This window comes from Podarcis vaucheri (assembly GCF_965113315.1).
Source record: "Podarcis vaucheri genome assembly, chromosome: 2".
NCBI classification, from domain to species: domain Eukaryota; kingdom Metazoa; phylum Chordata; class Lepidosauria; order Squamata; family Lacertidae; genus Podarcis; species Podarcis vaucheri.
Window position 1 is genome coordinate 45521586 of NC_138760.1, and position 25123 is coordinate 45546708.

The 25123-nt window shown below is 45.2% G+C and overlaps 2 protein-coding genes across 5 annotated transcripts in view; both read left to right on the forward strand.

Moving 5' to 3' along the window:
* The window catches only part of PIK3R5 (phosphoinositide-3-kinase regulatory subunit 5), a 60525-nt gene extending 54725 nt beyond the window's left edge, over positions 1-5800 (forward strand). For all 4 annotated transcript variants that reach the window (XM_082213825.1, XM_082213828.1, XM_082213826.1 and 1 more), the window contains exons 17-19: positions 1249-1331; positions 1460-1572; positions 2775-5800. In XM_082213825.1, the coding sequence (XP_082069951.1) occupies positions 1249-1331; positions 1460-1572; positions 2775-2922 (344 nt within the window). In that variant the 3' untranslated portion in view covers positions 2923-5800. The remainder of the gene's footprint in view (positions 1-1248; positions 1332-1459; positions 1573-2774) is intronic.
* Positions 5801-10462: 4662 nt separating this feature from the next.
* Positions 10463-25123, forward strand: part of PIK3R6 (phosphoinositide-3-kinase regulatory subunit 6) — a 34100-nt gene continuing 19439 nt past the window's right edge. The window contains exons 1-4 of the mRNA XM_082213829.1: positions 10463-11158; positions 22252-22327; positions 23174-23350; positions 24167-24296. Coding sequence (XP_082069955.1) covers positions 24284-24296 — 13 coding nt within the window. The 5' untranslated portion in view covers positions 10463-11158; positions 22252-22327; positions 23174-23350; positions 24167-24283. The remainder of the gene's footprint in view (positions 11159-22251; positions 22328-23173; positions 23351-24166; positions 24297-25123) is intronic.

Genomic DNA, 25123 nt, shown 5'->3' on the forward strand with positions numbered 1-25123 from the left:
AAATGGGGAGGCACTGCAGAAAAGTGCGGGCAAGTGTCTGCTGCGTGCAGCCTTGCCCCCTAATTATGTGCCAGGGAAAGGGATTGAGGTTAAGACAACTAACACATTGCTTTTTGATACTGTGGTGGAGGTGATGGAGGAGGAGGAGGAGGAGGAGGAGGAGGAGGAGGAGGAGGAGGGATGGGAGATGAAAATATGATGAGTTTTGGAGTCAAGGGAATGAGGAGAGGGGTGTATCGAGGTGCTGCAGAAACTGTAGCCACTGGACTGCACCCTTCATAGACTTCTTCCTGAAGCTTCAGAACTTTTGCAGAGCAGCCCTGCTGTCCATAAAATGCAACTATGTGTGGCTTCTTTTATAATGGGCTCTTAAGGGTCCCTCCAGACTGGTGCTTTTTTGAGGGTGCATTCTGCAATGTGTTACTAGTGCAGTAATAGTGCATTAGTGGCATGTTGATGCTGGACCATCCACACATCATTCAGCTCTACTAGTTGTTATTTCCCAGTGTTACTGCATCACAGTAACTCCCATTGTTATAGGCACATTTTGTGACAATAAATTTCATTAGCGCATGCAGTTTCTGATCTCTGGGCACGGTACCATGCCTGAGATTTCAGATTAAATTTGCAGAGTGGAAGGAAAGGAGGACCTTTTTCTGCCTCCCCATTTCCAGCTACTCTCTGAAGACTGGAGAAGAGACCCTCTTAAGAATGTTAGGGGGGGTGGGCAGGCAGGGGAAGGACTAGACCATGTGAAAAATGAACATAATATTTTAGCTGCAGTTCATTAATTTTCAGCTTTGTATTCTTGTTACACAGAAGCATGCCTAGACATTCAATTGTTGTGCCCATAACCTAGGTTTAGGGTGCCATTTAGCTCTTAGCTTTCATATCAATTTCTCACACTGCTGCATTATTGACGTCTGGAGGGGCACTCTTGCACAAAGTGCAACAAAAGTGAGACATCACCCACCTCCAGGACATGTGTGGTATGAAAAGTGACAGGCTTTCAGTAGGTAGCTATGGAACATGCACAGGTTGGAAACATTTCTGCTCTGAAATCTCTGCAGGCACAGAGAGTATTTAAAGCAGGATCCTGTATAACCATCCTGATACAATCAGAACACAAATAATCATGAATGCACAATAAAAATGATGTCTGGAGGGACCATAATTGACTTTACCGTGAGGAAGGTGTTGTTCTCAAAGTTCCATATACTAATATAGCTCCTTTCCTGTTTCTTCCAGATTCAAAAACCGAATGCTTAACTCTCACTGCAACAGAGGTAATCAAGAGGCAGAGTTCCAAGTCCAAGAAGAGTTTCAATCAGGTAGCCTGACCTGTGGGTCTTATTTTCATCTCATGGTGTTGTTGGGTGGGCAAGAATGCTTTTAGCCTTGGTGAATTTCCCTGCTGCTGTAACAACCACCAATAATTTGACTGATTTTTCTTCTGCAGCAAATCAGTGTGTCTCAGATGAAAGTGGACAAGGTCCAGATTATTGGGGTGAACTGTTCCTTTGCTGTGTGCCTGGACCAGGATGAGAAGAAGATTCTGCAGAGTGTCACCAGGTAGGTAAAACATGGGGGGGGCAGGACATTTCCCCATAGTTGTAATTGAGCTCTTTGATGGGGGTGGGTGGATAGGGAAACTGCATTGCCCCCCTTGGTCCATCCTGATTTACAGGTAAGCCACTCTAGTTCCAAAGCCTCAGGACCAAAGATGAATACTGGACCTTCACATTAGGGTATATCTAATTTAAGAATTTAGGGACCCGGGTGGCGCTGTGGGTTAAACCACAGAGCCTAGGACTTGCTGATCAGAAGGTCGGCGGTTAAAATCCCCGCAACGGGGTGAGCTCCCGTTGCTCAGTCCGTGCTCCTGCCAACCTAGATAAATAGGTACTGCTCCGGCGGGAAGGTAAACAGCATTTCCATGCGCTGCTCTGGTTTGCCAGTAGCAGCTTAGTCATGCTGGCCACATGACCCGGAAGCTGTACGCCGACTCCCTCGACCAATAAAGTGAGATGAGCGCCACAACCCCAGTGTCAGTCACGACTGGCGCCACCCGTGTCCCTGTGGTGAAAAGGGGGTTGGAGCAAATTCTTCATTCCCATCAAGTTCCAGCAGATCCTGTAAGAAGGTTTAGTTAGTTTTGGGAACATATTCTCTAATCCTCAGCTGCTTAGATTGTTCAGGGTGACCCAAGTAGCCCTTTACAGTCATTTGGTTTGGGGGCAGCCTGTCAGTCGTCTCCCTCTAGATTAAGTCCATTAAAAAGTATGTAGTGTTGAATATTCTTTGTGGATAGCCTTAAGCTTGGTCTACTTTATCCAACAGTGACCCTTCACTCCTGATTATGCAGATTAGTCCACAATTGAAAACTCTCTCACAGGAGACCTCTGCAGTGATCTTCAGGATCCAAGCTGGGTGCCATTCACTTTGTGTACTTGAGCAGGCCAAACATCTGGGTTGCAATGGGGATCAGGACTTACAATCTAGGATAAAATCCATCCAGATATACTCTTTGTGTATGGTGAAGCTGTGGCTTCTGAGTCTAAGTTTTCCAAGCAGCAGAGTCCACCTCACTACATAGTCAATCTACAGGTACAGGGGCCTATGTATTTCTGCTAGGCAGCTGTACCAGTACGCCCACCTATTGACTGAACAATGTGCTGCAGCTTTGCTCAGAGTTAATAATGCACTTAAATGTGTCTGTGTCTCCTCAATAAATCAACTTCTGCTTCAAGCTCAATGCCCTGCTGTATTCACAGGTGTGAAGTCTCTGCATGCTACAAGCCCAAGATCAGTGAGCCCTGCATTGAGGAGAACCCCTGTTCACTTCTCCCTACCCAAAATTCCTCCGACTTCTGCTCTCTTCTCTGCTTACCCATTGCCACCTTCAGTGGGGCACTGCCCTAGGGAGTCAGAAAGGATGGAGTGAGTGAATGGCTTCCAACTCCCAGTGCTGATCAAAGGTGCTACCAGGCATCCAATGGAGATGGACCTCCACTGAAAGAGGAAAACCCATGGCATGTGTCTTCCTGCCCATGCTGGATAGTTTGGCTTCAGCAGAAGCAGGGCATGGTAGTCCTCCCAGAACTGGGAAACAAGCACTTGACACACCTGGAATATGAAAGGGTTTGGTGTTTTTTAGGGGAAAGAATGTCTACCATCTGTGGTTTCTCCATGAGTGCTGAAGAGAGAGAAAGAGAGAGATTGCAGATGACATGGCATGGACGTGATGGGGGCACATCTGAAATGCAGAGAAGTTGGAGGGTTTGACTGGCCAGTTTCTGCTAAACCATTGAAAAACTTCATTGAGAGTGAGAGAATTGCAGTTGTCTGCTCCCCCTTTTAAACAGGGCATTGTTGATGTGACTGGCCCAGGGCAGGGCCTGACAGACCTATAAGAACTGCTGCTGTGGCTACCACCCAGGAGGACTCCCCTGCTCAGTGCCTGAGGGCCCCAGTCCTGCCACTCACAGTCCTGCCCAGGTGGGGCCTGATGGGCTCTATAAAGGACTGCTGCCGCTACTGCTGCTGGGCAGAGAGGGCTCTGTTTTGTTTTGTTTTTTACCTATGCCATTTTAAATTCTGATATGAATGGTATATTCTTAGTTTTAGATTTTGATTTATGTGGAAATTGTTTCCCATTTGGTTGTGTATTTTTTGATGTGGTTTATTTATTGTTTATAACTTTTGTAATTATGTAAATCTTGTTATGCTGTAAGCCGCCTTTGAGCATTTTTTTTAAACTGTGGAAAGGTGGCATACAAATAAAAAATGATGACAATGGTACTTACTGCCCTACAAACGAGTCCATAACAACAGAGGTGGGGTATTTTTTTTTACAGCTGGAGCTGAATGCAGCTTCTGTGCTTATGCTTTGCTGCCATTCACAAATTGCAGGGATTGCGGTATGTTGCACCTTGGGTTTTTCTTTGTTAAAATTGCCTGGTGCTCAGTCTGTTAAGAGTCACCAGGAGCTGGAATTTGGAATTTCGTGGCCAGCAGGGGGTGGGCAGTGGCAGGAAGCGAGCAAAATGAATGAACATGCACTGAATGAAACTGAAGGGCAGATTGGAGCAGGGTGTGCTCTCAAATGGAACAGAACGGTTTGATGACAAATGTTAGATGAACCAGAGTGCTTCTCTGTAAAAATAAGATCGGAGAAGAAAACACTAATAGCCATCTATGGTTGTCAGTGGATGCCCTGCTTCTCTGCAGGAGAGCCTTTGAGGCAAACCTGTTCTCTTTGCCTAACTTGCTACAGAATTGGATGGCTTTGAGCTGTTCTTGGCAAGCAATGCTTTTATTCCAGGCATAGGAAGCCCATGTTCCTCCAGGTAGTGCTGGACTCTGACACCATCTTCAGCTGGGTATGGCCAGTAGTCAAGGATGATGGGAGTTGGGAGTTCAACAACATGCAGATGGGTACTGTTTCCCCATTCCTGGTATCGAGGAATGCAGGGCATTATATGCCCCTTTGTTGCTCCAGATTTGCGACACCCAGGTGGAATCATTTTAGGAGGCACAATTGCAGAATTTATGAATGAGTGGTTGCTGTAGCAAAGAGGCAAAGAAGCCTCATAACAGAACTGGAAAAGAACTATCATGGTTTCTCTTGTTTTGTAGCAGGGATGGTCCTCTAGATGATGATGAACTCCCACCTTCCCTCGTCATTGCCCATGCTGGCTGGGGCTTGATGGGTGCTGGAGTCCAACAATATATGGAGGACCTCAGGTTCTCCATCCTTGGTATAGAGCGGGACTCCTTTTCCCCCTGAAATTGGAAACAAAGTGTTAACCTGAGAAATGTAGGTAGCACTGAGGTCCATTTTAATTGCCTTCTTACTTGAATTAAGCCATTTTTACATGAGTTATAATAATAATACATGCTGTTTACTTGCTTGCTTTTGAGAGGAGAATGCAGATGGGTGAAACTGATTGTTGATAGTGAGAGGTGGTGACTAAAGGGGCATTTTGAACTCCCAGTTGCAGGGAGTGTCTGTGTGTGTGTTAGTGTCAGCAGAATGTGGAAAGGAAAAATCCAGGTGAACAGGGTCCTCCTACCTTCTCATTCCACTTTTTATTCTTATTGAACACACACACACACACACACATTTTGCATGGGTAATAGTTGCATATTCTTTTCTCAGGGAGAGGAACAACCTGGGGTTAGGTGCAATGCAGATTTCTCAAAGTATCAGCTAGTAGTTCAATGATCAAGAAACTGCTGGGTGAAGAATTGAGGACAAGGATGTCAAGTCTCAAATTCTTCCCTAGAAAGCTTCCAGAAAGGTGCACACACAGAAGCCATGGGATGCCACAAAGTGGTGCTTTTAACAGCTTTTGTATGCCCTGTTTTTTGTTTTTAAAGCACTGATTTTGTTCCTTAAAATGAGCTGTTTGCCCTTGGTTTCAAGTTGCAATCTTAACACCTTACCCTCTCAAGACCACTGCCACAGACCTGCCTGCAAAAGCAATTTGTGGCAATAAAGGCAGAGTGATGCACTGTGGTTTTCAGAAGCTGTTTGTAAGAAGCTTTGGGAAGGGAGGGAGGGAGGGAGGAAGGAAGGAAGGAAGGAAGGAAGGAAGTGTGTACATTATAAATGCAAACTTTTCTACTGAAATTGAGTACCTTTTGTCTGTTGGCGCATTTCCTTAATAGATGCAGGAGTTGCTTGCTTTTGTACATAAACCCACTGTGTAAATTTTATATTGTGACCTAATTTTATAAAATATTGTTGAGATATTTTATTGTAAATTTATTTGAAATAAAGCCACATTTTCATAAATCAAGACTCTACATGTTTTACAACTGCTGCGTTTTTAATATGTTTTCTCATTTGCTTCCTTCTAATATTAAGGCTGCCAAGGGAAGGCTGTTGCATAGTTGAACCACTGGATGGCACCAAAGAATCCTACACAATTAGCATCAATAAAGCCTTGTCCATCAGCAAAAAAGTGATTATTTGATCCTCCTGCATCTGCTCTGTGTGTCTTCTACGAAGTTCAATACAAAACCAAGGAGGCAGACTAGAATTTGGGTGACACAGGTTCAAATTCCCACTCAGACATGAATTTCACTGCCTAACCTACCTCACAGAGTTGTTGTGTGAATGAAATGGAAGGGGGACATCATATGGCAGGAGGGATGGGGTATGTCAGGTCTGCCGCTAATTGTTTGACTCCAGCTTCTGTTATTTCTGACCATTGGCCACAGTGGCTGGGGCTGAAGGGAGGCAGAGTCAAACAACATTCCTGCAATACACACTGCCTGAGCAAAACCTCATTGAATATCACCCATCCCATCATGCCACAGAGTCTCCAATAATTGGACAGTGCTATTTGACTTGGTCATGTGAGTTCACTTTCAACCTGAAAATAATAATAATAAGTAGTAGTAGTAGTAGTAGTAGTAGTAGTAGGAAATTGTGCAGAAAGAAGATTGCTCAAAGGTTCAGGGTGAGTAGCATTATCTTACACCAGTTGCAAACTTGCACTTAGGAGTGCTTTCAAACTGCTAGGTGGGCAGGAGCTGGGACCGAACGATGGGAGCTCACCCTGCCGTGGGGATTCGAACCACCGACCATACGATCGGCAAGTCCTAGGTGCTGAGGTTTTACCCACAGCGCCACCCGCGTCAGTGTACAGTACACTAAAACTAAAATATAATACAAAACCACAAATTTGCAGACTTGGGCACCAAATTGGCTTATTTTGACAACTCTAGATGGCTAACATGCAATTTCAAAAAGCAATGAAGTAGACTGTTCAATAAAACCTGATGTTAAAAGAACTCCTTTGCATCTCTTGAGCCTAGTCAGTGTAAAGGTAAAGGTAAAGGTACCCCTGCCTGTACGGGCCAGTCGTGACTGACTCTGGGGTTGTGCGCCCATCTCGCTTAAGAGGCCAGGGGCCAGCGCTGTCCGGAGACACTTCTGGGTCACGTGGCCAGCGTGACGAAGCTGCTGTGGCGAGCCTGCACCAGCGCAGCACACGGAAACATCGTTTACCTTCCCGCTATAAAGCGGTCCCTATTTATCTACTCTACTTAGACCCCAGCCTGCACCATCTTGCAGGTACCTGCAGTAACCAGCTGCACTTATTTCCAATAGCTTCACTTCATGTGTTTAAGGTTGTTTTTTCCAAACATGTGCAAAAACAATCTGTAGTAATCTAAATTGCTTCTGGCACTCATGTTTTCCTGTGCCACAGCTATCATTATATGTCCCTCTTTTCTCCCCCACCATGCAAAAAAAGTTGCTTGTTTAATGCTTTAAAAATCCTCCCTGCTCTTAGCATTCTCAAATGAAGAGTGAAAATTAAAATCCGAAGTCCTTTTGTGTGTTTATGGGCATTCAAACATCGTGCAAACTATCCCCTGCTGGGCACATAGTGAATTCCTTTTGAAAGACTACAACTTTCACCCAGGGAACCCTTTAAGTCTGAAGCTGTTGTCTCGTGAGAAACCTTGCAGCAGAAATGTTCAAGCATTATTTGGTCTTTGTTTTGGCCTTATATGGGGGGTTGAAAGTTTCAGTTGTGAACTATTGGCTGTCAACAGGAATTCAGATGAGAAACTTCTGAGATGGTTGTTGACAATTCAGGATTTTCACTTTCTTACATTAAGGGAAGCGATAATGTCATTGTGTTTGTCACATTTATCACATCCCTATCCAGCTGATGAGTAAAATTAGCTTGTTTTGATCTGATTGCGCCCTCATCTGACCACTGGTATGGTGTACAGATTGTGCTGATTTTTGTACTTGCTTTTACGATTTGAATCACTGGGTGCCTTTTTGTACTTTTTTAACTGTATCACTTAAGTGTTTCAGCCTTTTAATCACTGCTAAACCTTAGGATGGTGGTTAAAGTAAAAGGCTATAGCCGATACTCCTCCGGAGCATACAGTATATATTTGCTGCCCCTGCTGCTTTTTAAACTCACGTGAGTTTAAAAATAAAGTTTGTCATGAGATCTACTTTAAGAGAAATGAAGGCAATGATTTGGATCAGCAAAATGGCGAGGGAGTGGTTAAGACACTGTTTCCCCACTATTATTAACCTAATCCAATTCTCTCCTCACCCTGCTCCCCAAAATCTAATCAACGATTATACTCAACATTTCATCTAGCTTCCTGCTTAAGGGTGGGTTGTGTGCAGAGTGGAGGCAGCAGATGGGAGACAGCCAGCAAGCAGTTGGTGTCCCTGCCTTCTGCCCTACCAGCTCCATGGACACCTGCCACCACTGGATGATAATTTCCAGCAGAAATGGGAGTGAGATTGTGTAGTGTGTGTGCCAACCCATGTAGTGAAATTCATTGTCCTCATCTGTATGAATTATTTCTTGCCTTTTAAACCAGTCTTCAATGATCTGCTGGATATTTATTTCTTTAACGCATTTCCCCCCCATACCCTTCAGCCAAAGCAGAAACACTGAGGTCCAGCGCTGAGGGCCTTCTGCTGGTTCCCTCACTGTGAGAAGCCAAGTTACAGGGAACCAGGCAGAGGGCCTTCTCGGTAGTGGCACCCACCCTGTGGAACACCCTTCCACCAGATGTCAAAGAGAACAACAACCACCAGACTTTTAGAAGACATCTGAAGGCAGCCCTGTTTAGGGAAGCTTTTAATGTTTGATGCATTACTGTATTTTAATATTTTGTTGGAAGCCATCCAGAGTGGCTGGGGAAGCCCAGCCAGATGGGTGGGGTATAAGTAATAAATTATCTCTCCCAGATCAGCTTATAAATGTCAGGTGATCTGCCCTGAGGTTTACAGCACAAAAGGCACAGCACAAAAGGAAAAGGAATTGGGAAGGAGGAGGGGGAATAAATCAAGCTCCATGCATGAGTTCTTAGTTACAGAGTTTGTTTAACTTTTAGAAATCAGATACTGCAAGTACTCTCTTGAAAGGCTTCCTGCTTTGCATCTGCAGGAAAGTGCCTCTGGTAAACATTTAAACCCATGGGGGTTCAGATCTTCCCATATAAGGATCCTGTTGTCCCTGCACTTTTGCCATGTGCTTGCAACATACTCTGTTAAATCAGGATGATTCTGTCACAGACCCCTGAACATATGATCTGGAATAAGGCTGCACATCTAAGAAGAGATGACCCTGAAGCCTCACTTGGACCTGAGCCTGGAGTGAACTGAGCCTCTGAGGAGCTGAGGAGCAGCTGTGCACAAAGGTCCTTGAGAGGGAGATTGGATCACTAAACCCAGGCTTCATACACACAATGGCGTAGTGTGGGGGGTGCAGGGGGGGCCGGCCGCACCGGGCGCAACATCTGGGGGTTAGGGTTAGGGGGCGCAAATCCACGGGTTAGGGGGCGCAAATTACTTGCCTTGCCCCGGGTGCTGACAACCCACGCTACGCCACTGCATACACATAGCCTATTCAAAGGACATTCTTTCTCAAATAATTGTGGGCACTGTCATTCACCCCTCAATTCCCAAAAACCCTTAACACACCAATTATTGGGAAGGGGGGGTGTTGTTTTCTAATGTGCTTTAAAGGTATTGTGCGTTCTCAGCCTCAAAGATGGTGGAATTTGGAAACTGGAGCAGCTTCAGAGGTTGGAGCATCATTCTCTACTCCATGATCATGACCAGTTGTCTTTATTGAATGTTATTACATTTTTTAAAACCCCACTCCTCTTCAAAACAGCTCAGATGCCCCTCTTCAGAAGAGAGTACTCTATTCCCCTTTTAGATTCACAACAACCCTGCGAGGTACGTGAGGCTGAGAGGGGCCCCACTGGCACAGGGCCCCCCAATAAACTTCATGGCTGAGTGGAAATTTGAAACCAGATCTCCCCAGGATACGTCCCTGCTACACCCTACGCCTCCTGCACTTGCCTTCAACAACCTTGAGTCACCAAGTGGTGTTGGATTACAACTCCCACCAAGCCCAGCCAGCTTAGCCAATGGGAATTGTAGTCCCACACTATCTGGTAGGGTGCAAACTTGAATAAAATATTGGGGGAGGGCAGGTAAGCCCTGCCCCACATAATCGATCACAAGACGTGGCACCCCCCATTTGAATGACAAGGCCAATTAACTTGGGGGGCAGCCCCCTCAAATATTTTATTGGGGACCAAAGGGATATAGGTTCCTAGGAGTTGGCTCCTATGCTCTGGGAACCTTAGTTGAAAGAACCTCAACTCGCCTGCCCGCGTTTATTGTATGGATTGTCCATTGAGTGATGGGCCTTTGGGATGAAGATTTGTTAGCACACTGCCCATCTTTGGTTTCTAGCTTGAGGAGTTGCTCGGAAGTGGTGTCAAAACAGAACTTTGGGGTTCAGCTGTGCGCCCCACAAAACAAGGATGTGCGTCTGTGGTTGTTGGTTAGTACATACAACTTCTTCTTTCTTTCTTTTTTAAAAAGTTTTTTTTAAAAGTTTACCATTTCAGGAGGAGGAAACTGATGAACAGGAAACACGCAGAAATGCTGAAAGGGGGCCTGGGGACGAGTGATTGAGTGGGGCCGCCATGCGCTGTGCCCACGAGATCGAGATCTTTTCTGCTGCCAAGAGATCTTGGGAGGCCGGCTCAGCTGCTCCCGCTGCCGGGAAGCCCTCGGAGCGGGGCAGCACCTGCCCGCTTTCCTCGTAGCAACCTTGTTTGTGTCCGTCTCTTTATTTAGCCGAGGCCTCTTCCTGTTGGAGGTGCCAGGGCAGAGGTGCCCAGCGCAGCCACCTCTCTCCTAGGACAGAGGCACCCACGCGCACATCTCCCGGACTGGGCAGGGCGCAGCGCGCCGGGCGAATGAGTCAGGCGCTCCTTAGTGTAGCTGTTGGCAGCGGCTGCATCCGCCGCCGCCGCCGTCCCCACTTGACTTCTGGAGCTGGAGAGGTGGCGGCGAAGGCCAGCGAAAGGTTGCAGCTCTGCGATTCCTCGGCGCCGAGAAAAAAACCAAGCAGCAGACGCCGCGGAGGCGATCGGCGCGGTCGCCTTGCGGTTGGGTGAAAAAAGGAAGCTTCTTTTTCGTCCTATAGTAGGACGCGCCGTCGAGTTTTGCTGCGCGCTCTGCTGAGCGAGCGAGCGAGCGAGCGCCCGGCGACTTCCTGAGCAGCCCGAGCCAAGGCGGCGAGCGGCGAGGAACCAGACGGCGCTAGACCTCCGGAAAGGAGCGAGCGAGCTCCCGGAGGTAAGCTGAGCTTGTCTTGAGACGGCGGTTGCCGCCACCACCACCGGCACCGCTGCGCTTCGGCTTTCGATACCTGTCTCTCTCTTTCCGGGTTTGTTTTCTTTTGATGTGCCTTAAGTAGATCTTTGAGCAATACGAGCCGAAATGGAAAGAGGTCCCGGGAGTTAAACAGCGTTCTTTGGAGGTTTGCGAGGAGATGTTGGAGGAACGTTTTATGAAATGTGGCTTTCAAAACGCGCCCTCCAACAAGCCCTGCTCTAGAGTCCGGGATCTGGGCAACCCTTTCCAAAATCTTTCCAGAGAGGGCCCTTGTGAAATTGCAGGAAAAGACCCTGGTGGTATATGGGGCTAGCAAGGGACAAATTAGTACATACTGTATTATGATGAGCAAGGAGAGGGGTGTGTGTGTGTGTGTGTGTGTGTGTGTGTGTGTGTGTGAGAGAGAGAGAGAGAGAGAGAGAGAGAGAGAGAGAGTTCTATTTCTGCCAAGAAACAACTTAGGAAGGAAGCTACTCCAACAGGATATCGATGCTTCCTTTTCCTAAGTCAATTTCATTTGCAAGGGAGATGGTGATTATTCTGGGAAGGGTGGGCCGGAGAAGGGCATCCGTGCAGAATGGATCCCATCAAAACAACTGCAGAGGAAGCCTTTAAGCCCAGATGCTATTTAACAGGTGTTCCCAAAAAGTTTCAGTGTGTCAACGCAGAGAGTCGTCTGGCCCCCTTCTGGCTTTCCAAGGGCAAGGAAGAGCTGTTTATCTCTCTTGATCTGCCCTCTTATATTGCTGGTAAAGACTTTACAGGCTTTATCGTGGGAGAGGCACAATCTGGAAGAGAGGCGTGGGGAAGTTCGCAGATGCCTTTTGGGAACAAGCACTCCTCAAATACTTGCGCAAACCCTGTCTTGTGTTACAAGGAGGTTTTTCCCCCCTCTAAGCACATTTTGTTGGAATGTTGCCCTCTTGCAGCCATGCCCAGATTGGCAGCTGCTTGTCCTCCTGGCTCAGTGCTATTTATAATATATTATGGGCCTGTTTGCAAATGCACATCCATCACTTGATTGGGCAGCCCTTGATTCTTTGCAGGTGAATGTGTCAGTAGAGTCCTTCCAACAGCCTGGTGCTGGAAGCGGTATAACAAAAATCTGTTTCTGGTACTTGATCTGTGACGGCTGATTCACATGTGCATATTTAAGGCACACCCACACAATCCCGGGAACTGTAGTTTGTTAAGGGTGCTAGCAATTGTAGCTCTGTGAGGGGTAAACTACAGTTTCCAGGGTTCTGTGGTAGGAAACCATGTGCATTAAATGTGCGTGATGTGGTTGTGATTATGGTTGGCTCCACAGCCTTCCACATGATCTAGAGCAGGGGTGAACGTACGTGTGGGCCAGCCAAAGTTGTTGAGCTTTACAATCTTACCCCCAACTTGTTGAGGTTTTTAGGATTGAAGCTTTTAGGCTTGAAGTTGCTGAGCTTTTTTTTATAGGATTTTACCTCAGGACATATACTGCCACAGGGGCCAGATTAAATCAACTGGCGGGCCGAATTAGGCCCCCAAAACAGACTTTGGACATGCCTGATCTAGAGGAAGCACAGTAGTGCAAGATAAATGGAAGTATCCTAAAGCCCTTTCTGTTAGGATCCGATTCAGTGCATGAGAGCAGCCAGTGTCCAAGATGTACTGATGTACAAGGCATTCTTTCCACATGGATAATTTCAGAGCAGAAAGGGCTCTGGGAGATCAACACATGATATCTAGCAACTGCAGGTTCCTTACACAGGACAAAGGTACTGAACAAGAGCTGTCTATAGCATGTGATGAGAGATGGAGTGTGTGGCTTGGCTCCTTTATCATATTTTTTCATGTGCTGTCTCACTTAGTGTCTGCTTTTTCGATGAACAAATTTGGCAACAAGTGTAGGAATTTCCCGCCCCCGCCCCACCTCACCCCCAGGTTGTTTTTCTGAAACCACCGGTGGAAATGGGAGGGGAGATGCTAAAGTTTAACAGGCTGTTGCTTCCTGAGGGCCATTTTCTTTTTCCAAAAAGTAATTAAATATGACGTGCTGGAGGAACTCTCCAAAGAATCATTAACATCCAGGAACTGGTCTGCACATCCTCCTTCGGCTATAAGAAAGAGTCCTTGAAAAGCCTGTTTTGCAGACAGAGAGCTGGCCTTACTTCTCTTTGAAAGTTCCACGAAGAAGGAAATTTCTTAAAACGCCAGTGCTCCTCGTATTAGAACTTGCTGCTCCCTTGATGCCTCCTCACCCACCTGGCAATGGATCTGCTGCTTCCTGCCAGCTCCCAGTGGGACTTCTTTCATCTCTTATTTAAAGGTTCATAGGTTCCGGCTGTCAGTCAGCTGCAGATTGAGCAGCTTCAGAGCCCAATAGGCTGTTTACTGGTTCTGTTCAGATACTGCCTCACTCCCTGCCACCCCCACCCCCGCACCCCACCCTAGCTTCACAGCATGTCTTATGTCACTCTAGTTTGCCTCCTCAGCTCGAGAGAGCGAGGGAGGAACTGGCAGCAGACTGACACTAGCTTTTGGCAGTCCTACAATGAACCATTGTGCTTCAAATGTGGCATGTGGTCCTAAGGCAGGGCCCTGCATTGCGAGAAAGATTCCTGCATCGCAGAGGGTTGGACTAAATTACCCTCGTGGTCCTTTCCAACTATATGATTCTATTATCTATTATGGTGTCCTCCATATGCTTTGGACTGCAGCTCTCTCGCCATCCCTGACCAAACTGGCTGATGAGAGTTGTAGTCCACAACCCCTGGAGGAGGAGACCTAGGGCAGGGTTTCCCAGACTTGGATCCAGCGCTGTCTTTAGCATATATGCTGCAGGGGTGCAAAGATCCACCCAGCTTTCCCAAATTTAGTTTAGCCCCCAAATTAACTTTTATTATGCTTATGTCAGCCACCACACTTACGCCTTATCTCGTTTATGAAAGAAGGGAGGAAAAAGAAACAAACAAGAAACAGATAGCATAAGCATGTATTTCTGCCTTGTCCTTATTAATGTTATCACAGGAAAGAGAAAGTACAAGGCAGAATTAGTAGTGTACTGATTTTGCTTCTTTTGCTACAGCCACGAATTATGCTTTGTTCTGGTTTCCTAATAAATCTTATGTCAGCCATTATAACCTGTTCTGCCACTGGATTTTGAACCATTTAAGGTTCACCTGCTCTGGTATTTTAGATTACTGTTACATGTACTATTGTTGCAGGGAATTGGGTCCTGGGAAGAAGGGAAAATTACCTGAGAAACAAGCTCCCTTACAGCCTGGAGGGTTTTAATGTTGCTAGTTGGGCGGCTTTCATCGTGATTAGAGTGAGCTTTTAGATAAAAGTAATTTTTTGTATCCAGTTACAGATGTACTTTGGAACTTTTGATCTTGTACAACCAGAGTGTACCTTTTTAAAAGGTTGGTTAAAGAACAACAACTCTCCTTTTGCCTCTTGTTTGTAACAGTTGTTGAGTTGGATATACTTTGATATTATAAAATATGTGTATGTCGCAACAATGAAACAGGGACTGGCGACACTTGTCTCCTGATGCATTTAGCACCATCTGCAAGAGTTCACCCAATTGCAGAGTCCCTTAGCTGAGCATTGTAAAATCAGTTAAGTTTAACCCCAAATTTCTTTTTTTAAATGTAGTCTTCAAAAATGAAATAAAAGCAACTCAATACATTACAATGGATGTGGGGAGCACTGTTTCTGACATTAAACATCTCTTGTGCACATAAATATGCGCAGATCTAGTTTATGTGCACTGGGTAAGTTAGGTTTCCTAAACACGTGTTCCCAGACATATTAATGTCTAAAGATACACAAAAACCACAGTAACACTTGTGGCACATTGACAAATTCATTATCACACGAGCATTCACATAGTGCGATCCATTCAATCAGATGAAATGTCCTAGGTTACTGCTGTGTGTGTGCGTTACCCACTTGGGGTTGTAAACAGCGAGGTCAGAGAGAAATGAACTGCATAAAATACAGAGACAGCGATAATTACATAATTAACAGTGGTAATTCACAAAACACATGTTGATAACGTAGACATTAGGCCATTGGTAAGCCAATTGACATATGTAGTATAATAAAAATCCAATTCAATCCACAAGTGATAGCACTGACCCTCTTGATGATTTCACATTACGGTCTTTCTTTAAAGTTCCTTTGTTCAAGTACAGCCACTTACAGACTGTCCTGAGAGTCTGAGGGGTCCTGCCCCCCCCACCCACTGATTTTTTGAATATTACCATTTGTCAGTTGCTTATGATGTTCACACATTGCAAGAGTGCTGCCGGAAACTCAGTGCTTACCGTACGTTTCTTTCAGCAACTGTAATGGGTAGAGCTGTTCTAAGATGGTGAGTAAAGAGCCGATCCCCTCCTTAGTTCAGAGATGGGAAACCTGTGGCTCTCCAGAAGTTGTAGAAGCACACTTCCCATCATCCCTGACCATGGGCCATGCTGCATGAGGTTCAACCACCCCTCAACATCATCCCTGCCACTGAAGTTCATTCTGGTTTGGCAATATAGCCATTCAACTACTGATTGACTGATTTTTTAAACCCCTCTAACCATCACAGTAAGTGGTAAGAAATATGAACTCAAAATGTACCTTTCATGAATTTCAAATGCACCAAAGAGCTCTATGGGCAGTGATGACTTGCATAACTGTCGCTGAGCAGAGCCATCTGAATGTATTACCATAGAAATGTTAAGATGGCAATTAGAATGTATTAAAAGAAGGGTAGTTTAGATGGTTCCTATTGGTCTTTAGGCAGTCTACAGAGAGTGTCCTGAAGTGGCCAAACAGAAGAACATTGCACTTGCGAGGAGCAACTGAAATGCACTGGCGTAAATTGCAAAATTGTACCATCACCTGTTGCTTATTCATCCACATAAAAATCAGCTAAGTTTTACAAATGACCATTGAAATGAGCTAGAAATGAGCTGGGATCTGGCACCCTCATCCACAGGCCTCAGAATAAAGCTTTTTCAAGAGACTTGCCATTCCGAATGACAGTGAGGGGGTGCCTTGAGAAGATTGCAGTATTCCTGAGGAATTGCCTACAAAATTTGCTGCTTGCTGCATCAACTGAATTCCCAAATGACCACCAAAATGCTGGGAGACTGCTTGGATCTTTCAAAATAGCCTGCAGGTTTTGCTGCCCGCCATGCCCATGAGCTGAGCTGCTGAATACACTGAAATGGCTGGGAGAGACTCAGCGACGCTTTGCATTGAATGTCAGGAACCCCAGTGCGTGTTGCAGATGCACATAGGCAGCCCCAGGGACGCGGACTTATAAAAAATATTGGGGGGGCCCGGGAAAGCTCATGAATAATAAAAAAGCTCATGAATATGCAAATAAAGTGGCGCCGCCTCCTCGTGAGCGAATAGGGGAGAGCGTGCTGCGCCTATTAATCAGCTCCGAAGGAAATTGGGTGGAGCTTTTGCTCGGGAGGGAGGGCAGAAGGCATGCAGGCAGCCCGACCCTGTGCATTTTGGGCTGGGGGAGGGGCAGCGATGGCGCTCTGCTGGAGGGGCGCTGGAGATTATTGGGGGGCGGAGCCCCCCCAAACGAATTTTTGAGGGGGCTCGGGCCCCCTCAAGCCCCATGGAGTCGGCGCCTATGGGCAGCCCCACCCATGCCCAAGACTTTCCTGTCACTGTTTTGGTACTACTTAGAATATCTTATTCAAACAGATCGTACAACAAGTCTGTGAGGCAGGCTGCATAGTTGCCTATTAGAAATATCAGTAGCTCTCCAAGGAGTCAGCTTCAGAATGAGAATAGGAACCCCACTGCCACCCAGTAAAGCATGGGTAGGCAAACTAAGGCCCAGGGTCCGGATCCAGCCCAATCACCTTCTAAATCTGGCCCGCGGACGGTCTGGGAATCAGCGTGTTTTTAGATAAGAAGAATGTGTCCTTTTATTTAAAATGCAACTCTGGCTTATTTGTGGGGCCTGCCTGGTGTTTTTACATGAGTATACTGTGTCCTTTTATTTAAAATGCATCTCTGGGTTATTTGTGGGGCATAGGAATTTGTTCATTCCCCCCCCCCCAAAAAAAATATATAGTCTGGCCCCACACAAGGTCTGAGGGACAGTGGACCGGCCCCCGGCCCTCTCTCAGTCAATCTTTAAGAATTAGTTTGAGCCTCCAGAATTTTGTGCTATTCTGGTCCAGACATAGATAAAAATGCTTCACCATGGAGTGTGAAGCCACATCTACTCATTGCATGTGCAAACTGCAATAATAATGAGTGAACATAAGAAACATGAGAATGCCCCCCCCCCATGTATTTTCTGCATCTGTTTCTGGAGGCAGGATAACATAATTGAAGCCACACATTTGCACTTTCCTAGAACCTCATCTTTCCAACACACATTACATTAACATACACATCCTAACGGAAAATGCACATTTCTGCACTGAATATTGGAACAAACCATGAGCCGCTCCCTCAGGACAAAGGAAATTTTGCAAGTATACATCAGCACAGCAAAGGTTGCTAAAAGTTCCTGGCTGCACAGTGAAGGCCTACATGGTGCTGGTAATATAGTCATAGCAAGCCATTCTGTGGCCAGCCTGTCTTGGTTTCATGGATGATAGAGACCACGTCCTCTTCCACACCGGGATATATGTCATGACAGGTTAGTTGACAAAGGCTAAGCTCCCACAATTATCTGTCAAAACAATTATCACTTTATTTGGGGGCAACTATCGCAGAGTTTCCTACACTGTCTTCATGACTCTATATCATAATGCATTCCGTTGGGCACTTGGAAGGACATGTATTTGCCTGGATTTATTCTGAAGTTGTAATCCTGGCCTCCCTCACAGGGCCGTTGTGAAGCCTATTCAAACCACGTATGCCAAGCAGCATCAAAATGGTGGTGCGGAGAGTGGAGTTGTATGCACCTTTGGGTTGGATATGTCTTTTGTGTGCACGGCGATGTTCCTGACATTTCATATCAGTCGCTGGCCAGCCTCCCACCTCAATGCATTTCTACAATCAGCCCCAATCCAGTTCATCAGCAGTAAAACCTGCTAGCGATGTAGCAGGATCCAACCTTTCCACAATAGCATCTCTGTGGTCTTTTAAGAAAACCAGTTGATTAGCACAGCAAGGCAGCAAAGCCTTCAGACAATTTAGCAGGGACAAAGGTATCTCAGTACAAAGATACAACAGTAACTTTCTGTCATTTGGAATGGCAGGGGGCTTTATTATGAGGGCTGCAGCTCTAGGTACAAGCAGGAAATCCAGAGCAAACGTTGTACTAGCAGAAGCTGGTTGTACAACAGAAAGTATCAGGGCTACAGAGATCTGTTGAGCAACCAGCCATGAGAACCAGGCTGGATTCCTGCGCCTTTTCTTGCACAAGCCATTTCACTAGCGTAGCTAGTACAGTGCTAAGGGAGTTCAACTTAGCATTACATTGGATTCCTCCCTGTGTGTGTGTGCATGCACAGATGCGCAGACATATCCATCTAAAGGATATTCCTTATTGGAGCCAATCAGCTATTAATATGGTAATAGGTAGAAGCAACTAGGGAATTGTTAAGTTTGCTTATTCATTTACACTCCCACCCCATTCATACGTTGATTATGGAACTACAGCCCCCTAGAGCTGTCTCCCCTCATTCCAAATTAAAACACAATCCAGAGATTTCTGATTTCCCAATCCCTCCTATTCATTTTTAAACGACAAACTTTACAGGACCAAGTTTCTTTTTCTCAGAATGTTTGGAAGATAGTTTGAACTTAGGTATCTCTCATTTCTTTTTGCCCTCCCATAATCTATTTCTGTGAAATATGCTGAGCTTTAGGGAAAGAGCTGGGAATCAGTTCCTGTTGCCTTATGCTTTCATGAGCACACATCCTATTTTTGTTTTGTTGAAGTTCTTTATTCTTCTATTTTTATTAGGAATAAATATGCCTAACTTAGGGGTTTGTTTAACCGTAGTGAAGCTGTACATTTCCCTCCACCCCTTTGTTTTGTAATGAATGTGTACTGTAGCACATAGGCTTGTCACCCAATCCTTATTTCAAGGAATGGTCCCTTACTTATGAGCCTTGTTTGTTTGTGAGATGCACCTTAACTGCAAAAAGCAACTTCAGTCTCATGTTACAAAGACAGTATATTCCAATGAAGTTCTGTTCTGACCCACAAAATGGATCACTTTCCTACAGTCTCACAATGCGTTCCTTATCTTTGAACTCTTCAGGTGGCAACGTTCAGGTGCAGACTGTGGCAAATAGAAATGTCTGCTTTTCGGTGGGCTGTTCTTCCTTTAAAAGAATTGTGCGAGAGCTAACTGCGGCTGAAAATGTCAGCTAGCTGTGTGCTATGCTGATGTATTCATGCCACTAAAATGGCTCCTCTGTGCCTCCTGAAAAGAATGACTTGAGCCCTTTTCTTATTACTCTGACAGTGGCGCATCACAGATGTTTGTCTCGAAAAAGCAGGTCAATTGTAGTAAGTGGTGTAATGGGCAGGGCTGGGTTAAGACATGCTGAGGCCATAAGCAAAGTGGAGTTTAAGAAACCCCACAGCATTACTCCAAAGTGTGTATTATTCTAAGCGAAAGAACAATGAAAACATAAATAAGAAGCTTTTATATTTGCATATATTCCCGTACGTAGGTGAGCATACAACTGACAGTCTAATAGAAACATATATCTTGCAATAAGACAATTTGTATATGAAATACCTTTACATTAAAATACATTGTGATTTCTTACTTAAAGGTAAAGGTAAAGGGACCCCTGACCAATATAAAAACTATATTGTAGTTCATGCTACACAGATTTATAATCAAAGGGTAACAAATAAGTGTGTGGCCATTAAGTACATTTTTGTCATACCGGAATGATAAAATCTGCTTTACAGTCTACATCCCATTTCATTTATTTTTGATCAGTTATGTAAAACTTTAAATTGGTGTATTTAGAGCTCTCCCCCCCCCCCCCAGATCTGAGGCCCTAAACTGTAGTTTACTTAACTTGTGTATAAATCTGGCACTGGGGATGAAGAATCTGATTGTTGTTGGACTGCTGTTCCCATCAGCTCTAGCCAACCAAATGGTTGGAGAAGTTGGGTGTTGCAGTCCAACACCTAGAGGCCCACAGGGACTTCTAGAACATTCTTCATTGTCAGAGGTCATATATATATATATATATATATATATATATATATATATATATCCAAAATGTCGTATTTTCTATGAACTGAATGGCTTAGCTAAGAATAGGGTCCAATATGGCTTCCCTCACAACACATATAGTCCCCAGTGAATGCTGGGAAATGCTCTCCTCGCTGCTTTGTTGCTTGCTCTTTGACAGCACTATTCAGGCCTGATGGAGAATATGAAAAACCTGAGGCAGGTTAGCGTGACTCTTTGTTGTGACAGAGCTGAACAGCATGAGAGCCTTGTGGGTTGGGGTTCTTGTAAGCTCAGCCGTCACTGTAGGGAAGGTGTGAAGAGGAAGCTAGGCTGTCTGTAATCACTTCTGCCTGAACGGGGTCTTAAAAATAGAACGGCGGAAATGGCAAAGTGGCATAGGCCCCTTGGGGCTGCTTCTATGAATGACTGTGCCACTCTACAGTAATGACTGATGCTGACCATCTCTGATGGGAGAGAAAGCTTCAGGCTAGTAGGTGTTGACAGTACAAACAGGGGAGAACTGCTTTGAACATACATCAATGGTCAAAAGTGATCAGCCAATTCTGCAAACAGGTTTTATTTTTCAAACCTATTCAGTATTATTCACAAGTAGTCCAGTAATAATTTTAATGAACTGAATTCCTGAATGGAATTGGATAATTGAATGGAAAATGGGGGTGGGCAGGCTGTGGCTTAGTGGGACATGAAATGATTAACATGGAAAAAGTCCCAGGTTCAATCCCTTGTGTGGAAATACTCCTGTCTGAAACCCTGGAGGGCCACTTTCAGTCAGTATTGACCGTACTGGGCTTGATGGATCCATGGTTTGTCTGATATAATTCCAAAAGAATACTATTTTCTATTGGTTCAGAAATTCCAATTTAACAACTTGGTGTTGCTTGTATAATTGCAGGTGGGGTTAAAGGGTTTAATTATCTGGTGGAGCACTTCAAAGAGCTGTTTTTCTAAATCTGGATAAGAAAAGTTTGGGTTTGTGAGTGAGTTGTGATGCAACTTTATCTCCTGGTGGGTAGCTTTTTGGTGGCATGTTAGCCCAACAGCCTATCTATGTCTTCATACATCTGATGAAGATCCATCTAATGTCACAATAAATCTGTTAGTCTTTGAGGTGACCCAAGACACTCTGTTAAAGGGACACGGGTGGTGCTGTGGGTTAAATCACAGAGCCTAGGACTTGATGATCAGAAGGTCGGCGGTTTGAATCCCTGCCACAGGCTGAGCTCCTGTTGCTCAGTCCCTGCTCCTGCCAACCTAGCAGTTCGAAAGCATGTCAAAGTGCAAGTAGATAAATAGGTACTGCTCCGGCGGGAACGTAAACGGCGTTTCCATGCACTGCTCTGGTTCGCCAGAAGCAGCTTAGTCATGCTGGCCACATGACCCAGAACCTGTATGCCGGCTCCCTTGGCCAATAAAGCGAGATGAGCGCCGCAACCCCAGAGTCGGTCACAACTGGACCTAATGGTCAGGGGTCCCTTTAAGACACTCTGTTGTTTTTGCTGCAACAGACTAACATGAGCGACCACTCTAGAACAAGAGAAGCCAAAGTGGTGAGACCTCCAAATGTTGTTGGACTCCAGTTCCCATCAGCTCCAGACAGAGTGGCCAATAGTCAGGGATAATGGATGTGGGCTGTTGTCTATCATCATCTGGAGAGCATCACATCATCCCTATGCTCTAGAAGTTGTTACTCCTATGCTTGTTCCTGAAGTGAGTCATTCCTATGTGTGCTTGGATGCAAGAGGGGGCAGGGGCTAGCATAACAACTACTGGTGTGACTCTACTCATGTTTCAAAGGCTGCAAAGATTACACTTCTGGTTCTGCTACTGAGGAGGAGAAACTAATGTTGTGTCTCTGGTTTTGCTCCTCAGGTTCCCTTTGAAGTGAGTCCTGGAGCACAACTGCTGGAATCTCTGCAGGGCAGCCTAGCCCATGTGCTCAGAGAAGGTGAGCATCATTTACTGCAGGGATAGACAAACTTCCAGCTTTTTGGAGCTAGTCTGTTGTTGTTTTTTTTACTAGAATCCCACAACGTACTAACTTGAGCCAGAAGCAAAGGACAAAAAGATTAGAATTTCAAAAAGCATGGTGCCTCTGAGCACATTCTAGTTAGTTAGCTAGTTCCAGGACCAAAATGAGCTCACGGTTCTTTTGTGGGGGGTGGGGGAGCCCATTCCTGGTTTACTCAACCTTTCATAATTTCAGCAGTCTTAATTTAAGAGGGGAAAGAAGGCACCTTTTTGCTGCTGCCATTGTTAAATAATTGGGAGTCAGAAATCTTTGCCAGTCTACTGCAGATGACCCAGACACGACAGTCAACTGTCTACCCACCTCAAAATAGTGCTGTGCAATGACCAAGCAATAAAGGCATTTTATTATCTCGGCTTTGCACTAAACAGCATGGGCCAGTGGTCCTTTGATATCACCAGGAATCTCGGCAGAATATACAGGTGAGCTGGAACACAGAGGAAACGGAAGGCAGGTGAACCAAATAACATTGTGCCAGCCCACCTGAGCAGGATGCCTGTGGCTGCTGCTGCAGAATGTGTTATAACTGGCAGAGAGTACAATCAGAGAAAAGAGTTTCCTTTTAAGCCTTAGGAAATCACTTTGAAGAGAATAATGTTATCAGGGCAACTGTAAATACTAACAGAACTGTCCTTGTTCCCCTGGCTTTATCTGCAGCAAGTGAAACAAACGTGGTCATAGGCGATGGGGAACTATGGACAAAGAGGAGCCCACACATTCCTTTTTCTGATTTTCTTTCTCTCTCTCTCTCTCAAATATTTGCAGGTATTGGCTGGTACTGGTGAGGCAGGTAAAGCAAGTTTGTCTTGGGCGTGTTCCCACTTGACGGAGATTGGCAGCTTCCAAAGAAATAAGACAGCATCCCAGCAGGAGAGCCTGGGTGTGGTTGTAGAAATTGCTGTCTTGCCGCTGTCTGATGCCAAGGACGTTGTAGTATTCTGGGTAAGTGGACCTTCTTTATTTCTAGCAGAGTCATTGACATTCTGACCAAGCCCTTGTCCTGGGCATGTTTCCTGATGCTAATCATCTAGAAATTGATTTCCTATGTTGCCTTGGGGGGTGGGGGTGAAGATGAGCTATAAATGTTACAAATATGTTGATCTGAGGATATATGTCCTTCTGGAAGGAGTTTGGCCAACTTCCTTAACAACCACGCCCTTCATCCAGCATGCACAATACCAGTAATTTATGGCAGCAGTTTCTCCAAGTTCTATGCCAGTATTGGGGAACCTGTGACATGCCAGATGTTGTTGACTACAACTCCCATCAGCCCCAGCTAAGATAGGTAATGGTCCGGGCTTATGGGAGTTGTAGTCAAACAAAAAATCTTGAGGGCCACAGCTTCCCCACCCATACTCTGTGCCATTGTGAATTATAACACTCATCTTCTAGATCCCTTTTCCCCACACCATCCAGTGGGGGCATGCTATAATGTAGCTTGTTGCTTCTTGAACAAGAGGTGCACAATGAATGTTGGAACTACAGTGTGAAAACCACAATGTCTCCTTCCCTATTTTTTCATGGAGCCTTGTGCACCTTGCACCAACAAATTTTGGGGTAAAATAAGCTTAGTGTGAAATAAGTGGGGCGTAATCTACAAAAGTGGATACAATAGCAAAACACATTAAGGTGCCATAAGTCTCTTTTTTGTTTTTGCCGCAACAAACTAACATGGCTACTTATCATTTCAGTGTCAGGTCCCTGGTATTAAACAGGGATTTCAAGCACACTCAACCGCCATCTTGTTTTTTTTTGCAGAAGTGCTAGAGGATACTAGGTCATGCTCAGTGAAACTGGACCCTCTGGCCACCCAGTTCTCCCCGAAGTGCTGGAAAAGATAACCTCACGACCACCTGCTGCGACTTCCACCCAACCATGGATAACCCAGGTTACTGTTGTTATTATTATGATCATTAGTCTCATCTTCACAGAAGCATCTCAAAGTGCCATATCGGCTTCTGCTTGCTCTCTGAGCATGAAGTGTTTAGGTGAAAAGAGTGGATTGTCTCCAGTTCCCCCACTGCACAGTTGAGAGAAAGAGATAAATAAAATTTGGAGGGGCAGCTATGTTAGTCTGATGCAGCAAACACACGAAAAGAGGCTCTTGATTGCTTTAAGTTGCACAGATTTATTGTAGTATAAGCCCATTTCATTAGATGGAATGTTAGACCTAGTAGGAACTTCAGTAGCTCATGGGTAAGGCAAGCTGTATTATTTATTATTCCAACAGGCAGACATAGACCTGATTAGCTTGTGCAACCCTACCATTGCCAGAATCCCACCTTCAGTAGAACAACAATTACACACACACCCCTTCATCAGTTGTGTAAGCATTTACTGAGAGGTAATGGATGGGAATGATATATTATGGAAGCAAGTTTTTCACTGGTAATAACCAAAGGCAATGTCTATCTACACTCTCTTGTTTGGGAGAGTTAACATCAAAGCTGTTATAATACAGTGGTGCCCCGCAAGACGAATGCCTCGCAAGACAAAAAACTCGCTAGACGAAAGGTTTTTTCATTCGCGATTTGCCTCGCAAGACGAATTCCCCTATGCGCTTGCTTCGCAAGACGAAAACGTCTTGCGACTTTGTTAAGCCGTTTAAACCGTGCTTCGCAAGAAGAAAAATTCGTTAGACGGCAAAAATTGCGGAACGAATTAATTTCATCTTGCGGGGCACCACTGTACTAGTGATAACTGGTTGTATACAAG